Source organism: Myotis lucifugus, unplaced genomic scaffold, assembly GCF_000147115.1.
Source record: "Myotis lucifugus unplaced genomic scaffold, Myoluc2.0 scaffold_332, whole genome shotgun sequence".
Lineage (NCBI taxonomy): Eukaryota > Metazoa > Chordata > Mammalia > Chiroptera > Vespertilionidae > Myotis > Myotis lucifugus.
Genome location: NW_005871380.1, coordinates 1,145,954 through 1,158,171, shown reverse-complemented (window position 1 = coordinate 1,158,171; position 12,218 = coordinate 1,145,954). Strand labels below are relative to the sequence as shown.

The window sequence follows — 12,218 nt, the reverse complement described above, 5'->3', positions numbered from 1 at the left end:
CAGGACACATATAAGAATCAACGAATGAATGAATGAATAAGTGGAACAAATTGATGTGGTTTTTTTGCTCTCTGTCCCTTCCTCTCTATCTCTAAAAATGATTTAAAATTTTTTTTAAAGGAACCCTCATCATACTGTGTTTCTCCCACATAGTATGACTCTCTGAGCTTCAGGTCTGCTCAGACATCACCAGCCTCTGAGGATAGGACACCCAACCCAGTGGCTCCTTCATATTGGTCCTGCTACTGGACAATCCCCTGAATTACAGGGGAGAGCTCTCCCCTCCTAGGCTCTTGTCAATCTCCTGAGAAGAAATTCAAACAGGTGACAGAAAGCAGTGTTGAAGCAAAGCAAGCGAATTTATTAAGGAAGTAAAGGAAGCAAGTTTATTAAAAATGCACTCGGCTTAAAGCACAAGTAGGCAACTCAACTATCACCTGATAGGGGCCCAAGGGGTTTTATACCCTTCCCCCTACAGGTTTCAAAGTTCCCCTGCCAATTATCATGGGTAGAAGACTAGGTTTCAAAGTCTCCTTCTACACTGTTGTGGCTGATCTCAGAATGTTTGTACATACATCTGGTCATCTTGTTTGGCAAGTCCTATAGTGGCTGACTTCTTTGTTTAGTGGGTGAGATAAAACTCCCCCCTTCTTCCCCCTTCCCCAAGATGGCTGACTTCTTTGTTCAGTAGGTGAGATAGTAAAACTCCCCTTTCTTTACCCTTTCCTCCTTTCCTGTCCCAACAGCTATCTTTTCTATTTAACAGTCCCAGCAACGTGGCCCTATCACTCCCCCCAGAAGGAAAGCCAGAGAGCCCATGACCCAGACCTGCCTCGAGGCCCACCCACCTGGGCCCAGAACTGCGGGTTCACCGGGGAAACCCTGAGACATTGAAAAGCAAGCGGCCTTCAGTGACAGGCTACACCATCCTCCACCAGTGACAAGCCAGCCTGTCCAGCTTTGCCACTGATGAGCAGCACGTAAGGAAATTCAAAAGCAGTCTCCCCTGTCATGTCAGTACTCTCTAGTTTAATTTCTTCTTGTGGACTCATTTTGATTTGATGAGCTTCATTAAGAAACAGGTCCGAAAAAAAATTAAAAACAAAGAGGAAAAGAAAAGAAAAGAAACAGCTCCAAGATGGCAGGGTTAGGACAGGATAGGCAGCAGCATATGGGAACTGTGCTCTCACCACTGAGCTACCAGAAGGGAGATTTCAAACTCTACAAGAAATGCCAGGGCCCCTACACCAAGACACTGAAATTCCACGGGTCTAATCTCCAGCTGCAGCCCAGATGACGACAGACTTGACTCTCATTTAGAAGCACATGAGCAGGACTCTGTAAAAGCCTTGTCTCTGAGCACCTGAGCGTGAGCAGCGTGCTCCAGAGTCCAGGAGCTTTGGCAAGGGTGGGCCGTGACAGGCACCCTCGGACATCACTGCTGGGCTGGCTGACCAGACCATGACCGACACGTGTGCCAGGCCTCAGCGCCTCAGCCCCTCAGAACCTCATTGCTAATGTGGAAATAAAGACAAATACAGAACACAAAAAGAGAAAATATCACAAATTCAGAAGTCTTAGGCTCATGTTTGCACAAGCACAGACAGGGCCATCTCAGTGATATCTATACTATGTGGCTTGTGACTGAGGCACAGCTATCAGCACGCTGCACTCACATCACTTCATCATTCCACACGTCTGCACCAGCCCCGTAAGGAGAGCCTGATGGTGTACACTTGGGGTACTCACACTTACACAACAAGGAACTGGACCAAGACTAAGACTCCTGGATCTCTCCTCTTCCTCCCTTTCCGTCCTTTCTTCAACTTACATAACAAGCGTGTGCTACATTTATAGAGTAGCCAGACTGGGTTTCTTTTTTTTTGTAAAAGAGCCAGAATTAACACTGCATTCTCTTCAAATCAATTCCCTCTACTGACCTCCCCCACTTCTCACTGGGTTAGCATTTGACCTACTTGTGAAGTGCCGGCTGTAAAACCATGTATCTACCCTAAAGGCATAAAAAAGAGAAATGCTGGACTTTGACTCTTGAACATTTCATGGAAGCCAGCATACTCCTCACTCCAGTTCACACACTGGGGAGAGTGGGTTGATCACTAATACTAGGTTGGCTGAATCCCTGAATCCCACTCCCAGGGGGCTCAAGGGAGTGCTGATGGCAAATATTTGTGCACAGAAAATCCTATGCTTTTGTATTTAGATTTCAATGGGAGAAATTTGACAGATTATATCCCGCATTTAGGTCAGGACACCGAACCCTCTCAGTTTCCAGTGGCCATGCCATCCCTTTTCCACTGCAACAAAGTAGTGGTGGTGTCCAATTCCTGGTGTGCTTGTGGAAATCCAGAAGTGATCCAGCCACGCTGCTGTCTCCAGGGGAGGTTTGAAGCCGACATCCGTGAGCCTGCGCCATGGGACCCTGGGGCCTGAGCACGGGGCTGCCAGGACACAGAGATGAGGCCCTGGCCAAAGCCTAGACACGGTGCCTGCTGTCATTTCTCAAGAGAATAGGGAGGGCAAAGGCAGGGCAGAGCCCAAGTCACATGCTGTCCCAGGAGACCCCTGACCTAGGGTTCCTCAACCGAGGGAGGCGGTGAAGACAACCCTGACTGGGAACCCCACGCCACCACTCCTCTCAGCTGCCCAGCAATGTTCTGAGGACCAGGAAGGCATCCCAGCCGCTCCAACAGCCCACCCACAAACACAGCTAGTTCTCCCTGCGCATGCTGCAGGCCCAGCGGTAAATCTCAGCCCTTAAATGCAGAATTGAATGCACTGCCCAGCCAAGCATCGTGGATAAATTGGATGCTACTTGTCCCTAAGGGCTGCCACTCCCTGACACCAGGTCTTGAAAATGGCGAGGAACAAAGGTAGAAAATGACAGGCTCTCACACAAGATTCTAAACAGAAACTATCTCTGTTGACATGTCACACTCCAGCCCCTTCAGTTCCTTTATAGAGCTTTTGCACTTGGCTCCTTTCGATCACTTCCAGATTTCCACAAACACATTTCCACAAATGGACACGACCACTACTTTGTTGCAACAGAAAAGGGATGGCCACTGGAGACCTGAAAGTAAGAGGGCTGAGTGTCCTGAGTTAAATGCAAGATATAATCTGTCAAATTTCTCTCACTGAAATCTAAATGCAAAAGCATAGGATTTTCTGTGCACAAACATTTGCAACCAACCTAATTAGAAGCACAGTTTTTATCTATTTTGAATTTGCACATAAAACCTTCACCTATGCCCTCTTCTGCTTTGTTTTCTAGTTTCTCACATCCTTGACCAGGAAGAAGCGGCAGACATCACCAACTACAAATGAGGAAACGGAGGCCCAGAGACCAGATGCTTGTCCCAGGCACCAGATGCACACAGCAGGGATGGGACCTCACACAGCCAACAGGCCGCACACGTGCACGAGTGTCAGCTGGTTCTGACTTCGTTTTCCCTACAGGAGACCCCACAATGCCCTGTGTGCACCGAGATCTGAAACCCTCCGGCACACTCGGGGAATAAAGGAAAAACAGGGCTCCACGTAGAGACGAGGGAGCATATGTCAGGGCTCCAGGTCATTCCGACCCTCAGCACTGCCCCTGGACACCTACCCTGGAAACAAAACCCTCAGACATCAGGACCCTGACCCCAGGTTGCCTCCCCAGCTGCAGGCAGACACTGCTCAGTGTAGCTTTGAATTGAGGATGACACACACGACTCAAATGAGGCTCCCAGAAGCAGAGGCCCCCACCAATGAGCCTCCTGAGGAGGCTCCTGGAACAACTGTGCCTCAGATTATCGGAGGGAGTGCCACCAAGCTCCAGGAATATGGAGATGGTTCACAGGGCCCCATTCAGTTCAGCAGGACCCGACCCATTTAGAGACCATCACCCGAGGGGGGAGGACAGTCGTGAGCAGAAAGCCATGGTGGACCTGCCACCTGCTCAGGTCACAGCTCTATGAACATTTACGTCACAAGGCAAGGGGACATCCATCTGTCTGGTTTTATCAGGTACTTCCCTCCCGAGAGACATCTCAGGTACAAAGCTCCTGCACGTAAATCCCCTGCAAATATCATGTGACTATGAGTGTGGGTGTTTAACTATAACTGCTGGCATTAGAAAATCAACTAGAGCCCTAGCCGGTTTGGCTCAGTGGATAGAGCGTCGGCCTGCGGACTGAAGGGTCCCGGGTTGATTCTGGTCAAGGGCACATGCCCAGGTTGTGGGCTCGATACCTAGTAGGGGGTGTGCAGGAGGCAACCGATCAATGATTCTCTCTCATCACTGATGTTGCTCTCTCTCTCCTCCCCTCCTCCATGAAATCAATTAAAAATATATTTTAAAAAAAAAAAAAAAAAAAATCATGCCCTAGCTGGTTTGGCTCAGTGAATAGAGGGTCCCAGGTTCAATTCTGATTAAGGGCACATGCCTGGGTTTCGGGCTTAATCTCCAGTAGGGGGCATGCAGGAGGCAGCCAATCAATGATTCTCTCTCATCATTGATGTTTCTATCTCTCTCTCCCTCTTCCTTCCTCTCTGAAATCAATAAAAAATATATTTTAAAAAATCAACTAGAGATGGAAACAGGTGGGAATCATGACCCCCCTGGGGCAGGCACCAGTTGTAAGAACCCGGGCCCTGGCTGCAAACACTCTGTGGGGGCTCTGCCAGCCTGGGAATGGGCCTCCTCAGGGCCAGAGTCTCCAGTCCCCCTGGGCACCAGCCACTCTGAGGTAGGAGGCAGGACACTGCAGACAGGACACCAGCCAGGGGTTCATACCTGGCCCACTGCTCTCTCAAGGCACCTGAGCCCTCGCCACCAGCTGTCTCCACGGCCACCGCCCTGCTGGCTCCCAGGTGGCCTCTGCTCTCTTCCTGCACTCGGCCCTGCTGGCGGATCCAGTGCAGAGTCCACCCTTCTTCGCTCTGGGGCTGAAGGGCAGGCCTGTGGCTCCTCTGCTCCCTAACCCCCTCCTAAACTTTTGTATAGAAAACTGTATAAAAATTATGTGTTCTATTTAGTTCTTATACTTTTGGGCTTGTAAGTGGCTTCTGGTACTTCTCACAATAAAATTTTTTTGAAGATATCAAAACAAATTCTTGAAGATTTTTTAAAATAAATAACTAGGACTGCCTGGGACTCAGCGCCCCGTATCTGCTTTGAGATACCTCAGCCTATCTATCGGCAATGAGTGGCTGGCCCAGCTCATCCTTCCAGAACCATCCCCACACACCTGAACTCACTTGCAAAAGCAGGCCAAGATCCTGGAGGCCCGATGCTGAGGAAACCAGAGCCCACCAGAACACAACATGGGAGAGACAGTGGGTGCACCCCCCTTAGATGCCGCCCGGATGCCTTGAGCCTCTCCCAACACACACCACCAGGGCAGGTGAACTCTGAGCAGTGTTCTCCAGTTTCTTGCAAGAAACCTCAGTGACTGCCCAGGAACCTGTGCCCCTCCCCCAGGCATAGGCTCCTGTGCCCCTCCCCCAGGCATAGGCTCCTGTGCCCACAGCAGGAACTGGCCTTCCAGGACCTGTCCTAAAACCAGCCAGGGGCTCTGAGTGGACAGCATGAAGAGGAGCCAGGAAGCAGGGGAGACCGGGTGTGTGTGGCTGAGGTGGGAGCTGGCACCACCAGGGCAGGTGAACTCTGAGCAGTGTTCTCCAGTTTCTTGCAAGAAACCTCAGCGACTGCCCAGGAACCTGTGCCCCTCCCCCAGGCATAGGCTCCTGTGCCCGCAGCAGGAACTGGCCTTCCAGGACCTGTCCTAAAACCAGCCAGGGGCTCTGAGTGGACAGCATGAAGAGGAGCCAGGAAGCAGGGGAGACCGGGTGTGTGTGGCTGAGGTGGGAGCTGGCACCACGAGGTTTGGTAAGCCAGTGAGGCTGTGTAAGGGACATTAACAAAAAGATATCATGAGGGGGAGACGAGAGCATTTTTGGAACATTCTTTCTAAAAGTACAGAAGTAAGATAAAGACTATTAAGAGCCGACTCTACGGACTGCAGTAACCCAGCTCCAAGCACTGGGCAGGGCGGGTGTTCCAGTCATCGTCTTCCTTAATGCTCACAAGGCCGCCATGACAGAGGCACATTAACCTGCCTCAAGCCACACAGTCAATTAAGTTGTGGGCGGAGTCGGTCAGGGCCAGAGTACCAGCCGGGTTGCTCCATCCCACCCAATGCCCACATCCCACCAATTCTAGACTGGAATGTTCTGGGTGCTCTGTAGTGTGGGGACAGATGGCAATTAAGACCCGGTGAGAGCACTGGTGCTCAGAGGCCTGCTGGCACCCAGGCCACACAGACCCCCTCCCTGGTGCCAAGCAACCAGCTCCTTTAGAGGACTTGGAAGACTGCTGGCCCAGGGACTGCTGACCTGGAGAGTCCCCGGAAAGGAGCCGGGCGCACCGCTCACAGGTGAAAGCAGCCACTGACAACCTGGCCACAGTTGGCATCTCTGTTCCCCTACAAGTCTATTGGCAAAATCAGTATTCTGACCGCTGCTTAAACTAACAGCAGTCACTGCTGCTGGAGGAGAGGAACTGAAGGATACGTGTTCACTGGGCAGAAGAGGAACTGCTGTGCGGCTGACACCACTTCCTCCCGCTACCCTCAGATGACTGAGGGTGGGACAGCTGATGGCCTGGGGGCCGGTGCCCTGAAGCAAGCTCTTCTCCTTTTTAGGACTTTCCAGCACTGACTCTAGGGCTGGCTCAGGTCAGAGGAGCCTTCCGGTTCGGCACCTTGTGAAGAGGTGACCACTCCTCTGGGAGCAAGCTCCTGCTGTACTGGGGGAGGAGGAGGACTGCTCCCAGGACACAGGGCCCATTCCCTCAGGTCCTGAGCCAACCTCGAGGCGTGGTCAGGGCTAAGAACGGACTCAGAGCCCCATCCTCCAGCGAAGTGTGAACTGACACGCACCAGTGTCTCAGGACACCCACTCGTGGCCTCAGACAGGCTGGCGCACAGCTCTCATCAGGACGGGAGACACGCGTAAGAATTCGGCCAGTTAGCCCTTCACCTCTGATCTAGTTACACTAAACAATCTACCATTTCCACTCAGAATAATCCCCACTTCTCTTGCCAAGTGGCTTAAAATATCATATTTCCACCCACAGCCCCATCACTTAGCCCCGTCTATAAAATTCCTTTCACCATCTTTCCAATCCTGACTCTTGCCAACACCAAGTACACCTGGAACGAGCCCAAGCAAAGAACTGAAAAGGGCAAGTCATCAGAAGCCCCATGACGGCCCCTCCCCTCAAAGACCCATCTGCCGCCACAGAATCTGCAACCCCAAAGCCAGGACAACGGCCCTGTCAGAGGACCAAAGCCAATGGGCAACCCACAGCTTTCTCCCGGACGGGCTCAGCTGCAGAGACCAAATCCCCCCAAATCTTACTTCATCTGAGTGGTTTACCCATCAACAAGGAGTCGTATTTCCTGTTGCCCTTAAACTCCTAAAGTATCTCCACACTGAAACGGCTGATTCAGCTCTAAACAAGGTCTAACCTGTTCATTAATACCTATGGGCCAGGTATCTGGAATACAAAGAGACTCAGCCAAAGTGAATCACACAGCAAGTATTTACAAAGCACTTCCGGGAAGGAGTATTACACCTGGCCAGCCCCTAAGGGAACCCGGAAGAGAACAATGACCCAGGACAGACTCGGCCCCATGGAGGAAGCCCCAGGAGGAAAAGAGAATTCACACTTACACTGTCCGTAAAGAGAGCCCATGGTGGCAATGGGCCCAGAGTCAGAACTTGAGACAAGAAGGTAGGGGATGGTGGGCACTGGGTCCCACTCAAGCTCAGTCCTGAGAGAGGGAATGTGAAGTCTTAGGCCAGTGGTCGGCAAACTTCGGCTCGCGAGCCACATGCGGCTCTTTGGCCCCTTGAGTGTGGCTCTGCCACAAAATACTGACTTCTGTGCGTGGGCCACAAAGTTTCAATCGCACTGTACGTGCGCACCCGCACGTGGTATTTTGTGGAAGAGCCACACTCAAGGGGGCAACAAGCCGCATGTGGCTCGCGAGCCACAGTTTGCCGACCACTGACTTAAGGGAAGGGGGACCAGTCGTAGCCCAGCTCCCCAGCTCCCCAGCTCCCCTAGCAACCTGCCTGCCCACTCCTAAAAAAGCTCTCTGAAAATGTCCTGTAGCTCCAACTCTCCCACATGGCTTCACTGACTGAGCCCCCCACCAGACATTCTTCCTTAGCAGCAGGCCACAGGCATTCTCCCAGTGAACTCCAACCCCTTGGAACTCCTCCCCTACATCTCCCCCCCCAACCCCTATCCAAGCACCACCCTCTGCAAGCCCAGGTGCTCAATAAACACTAGTCCAGTGCCCAACAGGGAATCTCCCACCAGGCCCACGCTGAGCTTCAGCCCTAGGATTATCTGCCAGCTATGCTTTCATTAGTCTTAACTAGGAGGGTAGGGCTTGAGCTTTTTACCTGTGAATCAACATCCTGTTTCTCTTCCATTTTGTAATTACTAGTGTCCCACTCCTCCAAACATCCCCTCTCCTCCTCCCTAATCCTCAGATTCCTCTCTCAGGGTTTAGTGACTCTTTGGGATATTCTTTTTTTTGGGGGGGGGGGGGCGGTAATTTTTGTTAATCCTCACCAGAGGATAAATTTTACTTTTTTTAGAGAGAGGAAGGGAGAGGGAGGGAGGGAGAGAAACATCTATCAGTTGACTCCTGTACCAAGCCCAACTGGTATGTGCCCTGACCAGGAATCAAACCCGAGACCTTTCAGTGTACAAGACGACACTCCAACCAACTGAACCATGCCTGTCCAGGGCTCTGGGACATTCTTTCATCAAAACCAAGGAGAAAGAAACTGAAGAGACCAAGGATCTTACACCTTTCCTCACTCGAAATAAAAAATCCCATTATTCTGACTAATGTGTATGAGCATTACTCTTTCTGACAAACTCACATTATCTGTGACTAAAATTAACCCTTTACTATCAACTATTTTATTTTATGAGACAGAAACTGTAACTGCTACATTACCTTCATGTTATAAATTTCTGTTTTACATTTTAGCAAATATGGCTAAGTGGATGACAACTGGAAAAGCAACAACATAGACATATTCTGATAGATTAATTACCCTCCCTCAGAGAACTATTACAGTAAAGCATGAATTTTTAAAGTAGTCTTGAAACAGTCAAATAAAGGGACAAATGGACTTAACTGTGCAAGCTATAGTTAACTGGCTCAGAATCAGTTGTTTCAGTGTTGAATAGACAGCCATTGCCTCAAAACAACCCAAAGGACAAGAGCAATTTAAAATCTGACTCGATATACGAAACAGGAACGCTGGAGTAGAGATGCTGAATGACCACTAAGACCCACTGTTTAAAAATAAAAACAAAACAGTAAAACACACACCCACACTATAAAAGGAAAATCATAGCTCACGAAAGCCTATTTCTATCCTGCAGATGACTGTCATTTTCTGGGAGGTCAGTTCTCTTAGAGAACTTGCTCAAATGAGCAAAGGAAGTATCTGAGGAGTGGGGGTGGGGAGGGAGAGGGCCAGAGGGCTGGCATCTCAAACTCTGATTTTATCCATGAGTGCTGGTTTTGCAGTAACTCAAGAGTTCTGGTTTCCTGATCATAGGTCATGCCACCCTGAGGATGGTCTCTGGCACGCCTCTCAAACTTGACGGATGTGAAGGTTTTGGGAAGCCTTATGCCTGGCAAGTGCTGGGCTGGCAAGGAATGAGGCCAAGTGCTATTGCATAGGCCCGACCAAAAGACCCAGGAAGGTAAGAGGAAGGCTTGTGAATTCCCGAGGATGAATATAGGTAATAACTATTTTCCAACAGCCTTTTCTGAGTTTCAATCCTATGCAGCTTGCACAGTTCCGAGATACTCTGCCTCAGCCACAGCCTTGTAAAGGTCATCAACAAGATAACTTACTTCCTATTCCTATCTGGAACAACAGTGTGGACATTATATTATACAAAAGAGAAGCTGCAAACCAGCCTAGAAATTCCTATCCTTTTGCTAGGGCACTGGGAGAACTAGGATAGTTAGAAGGCAGTCTGAGAAAGACTTCCTACCTGGCCCTTCCATGAATCCCGAACCCACCCCTTCAGATGAACAACAGTCCCCCTGAAATAGCACTCTATGGACATCACCTTCTCAGGATGCTAAATGGGGTGCGTGTTGTGGCTGGACACAATGAAGCACCAATTCTCTAAACGCAAGTCACTGGGAAGAGAAGACGAGCGACCGTGTCCACTGCCCCTTGCCAGCATCAAGTCAAACGTCTGGAATGTGAAAAGCGAAGGACGCCAGGGTTCTCCGATTCCAAACCCAGGAAGTGCACTGGGACGGAGAAGAGACGGTGCTGACACACCAGGGGCCACAGAGTCTAGGGAGGAAAAGAAAGTAGATCCACTACAAGTCCGGGATGTGGGGAACCTCTGGCACCGAAGATCAGTGAGGGATAGATAGACAGGCGCAAGGTGGAGTGGCTGGGGATCCTCGAGAGTAGGTGCTAGGGCGCCATCCCCTCTCTTCCCGGCCGAGAGCAGGGAGTCTGGGGAGTCGGATCGAGCTAGTGACAAGGGGAGTGCGGAGCTCGGAGCCCGGGACGGGCCTCCTCTGCGTGGGGTAGGGGGTGTGCGGCGGGCCGCAGGCCAGGGCGACCCGGCCCCTTCTGGCCGGCCTGCGCGGCCCTCACCTTGTCCGAGTCCAGGTCGGGGTCGGCCTGGCACAAACGGTACAGGAAAGATTTCGGATCCCGGCACAGCGTCTGCCGGGTGGTGAGAAAATACGTGCCGCCGACGTTGAGCCGGACCCACTTGGACACGCTTCCGGGGCGCTGGGCCAGGGCGCCGAGCCCCACGCTGCAGCGGCGGCACAAGCCGCCCCCCAACCCCGCCCCGAAGCCGCCCGGAGCCGGCTGTAGAAGCTCGCAGTGATTCTCCGCCATGATCCCAGCAAGCCCAGCCACAGCTCCCCTTCACCGGAAGCGTCCGTTCTTTAATACCTTCCTCCGCGCTCTGTCCCGCCCACGGGTCCGCCCTGCTAAAGCGCCCGCCCGGGGGTCATGAGGGAGACGAAAATTCCGGTCCGGAAAAGCCGAGGATCGTGCCCCCTTCTGGCCAGAGAAGGTTGTGGCGTGGTCCGTGGTGCTCGCGTACAAGTGCAGAGGTGAAGGCAGCGCGGGGCTGCAGGTTGTCTCGTTGGCCTCCCGGCCGGACTCGGGTCTTAATACAGGTCACAACGAAGATCCGCCATAGCCAAAAAAGAACTACACCGGCCATCGCCATTGTCTACGCTCTACAATGTAGTTTACATGCTTTTTTTTGTTTGTTTGTTTTGTTTAATCTTTGTTGTTGAAAGTATTACAGCCCTAGCCGGTTTTTCAGTGGTTAGGCGTCCGCACGCGGACTGAAGGGCAGGGGTTTGGAATCCCGTCAAAGGGCACATACCTAGGTTGGGGATCCTCGGCGTGCAGGAGACAACCCAGTGGAGAGATACATTGATGTTTGGCTCTCTGTCTCTCCCCCTACCTTCCATTCTCTCTTAAAAAAATCAATGGAGCCCTTGCTGGTTTGGCTCAGTGGATAGAGCATTGGCCTGCGGACTGAAGGGTCCTGGGTTCAACTCCCAATGTCAGGGGCACATGCCCAGGTTACAGGCTGGACCCCCAGTAGGGGGCATGCAGGAGGCAGCTGATTGATGATTCTCTCTCATCATTGATGTTTCTCTCTCCCTCTCCCTTCCTCTCTGAAATCAATAAAAAATATATTTTAAAAAATCAATGAAAAAATATCCAGTGAGGATTAACAAAACAAAAAAAAGTATTACAGATGCCCTTCCCCTTTATCCCCCATTGACCCCCTCCTCCCTGCTTCCACCCCCTCCCCAAGCCTTCACTACACTATTATCTGTGTCCAAGGGTTATGCATATCTATACTAATAAAAGGGTAATATGCTAATTAGGGTGTACGTCCATCTGGACAAAGCCACAGTGGCTGCGAGGTCCTGGGCTCAGGCCTCACAGCCGCAGCGGCCAGCAGTGGCAGCAGCAGCAGGGTGATGGGGCGGCACCTTTCTCTGATCAGCCCAGTCACCTCTCGCAGAGGGAGGCCAGACTATGGGGAGCAGGTCTAAGCGTCAGTAGGACATCCCCTGAGGCTCCTAGACTGTGAGAGGGGGCAG

General features: G+C 51.4%; 1 protein-coding gene across 2 annotated transcripts in view; it reads right to left on the bottom strand.

The window, feature by feature from the left end:
• The window catches only part of KCTD5 (potassium channel tetramerization domain containing 5), a 33,877-nt gene extending 22,855 nt beyond the window's left edge, over positions 1–11,022 (bottom strand). Inside the window, exon 1 of one of the 2 annotated variants that reach the window (XM_006100936.3) lies at positions 10,732–11,022. In XM_006100936.3, the coding sequence (XP_006100998.1) occupies positions 10,732–10,983 (252 nt within the window). In that variant the 5' untranslated portion in view covers positions 10,984–11,022. The remainder of the gene's footprint in view (positions 1–10,731) is intronic. The other variant, XM_006100937.3, reaches the window with a different exon arrangement.
• Positions 11,023–12,218: the final 1,196 nt, after the last annotated feature.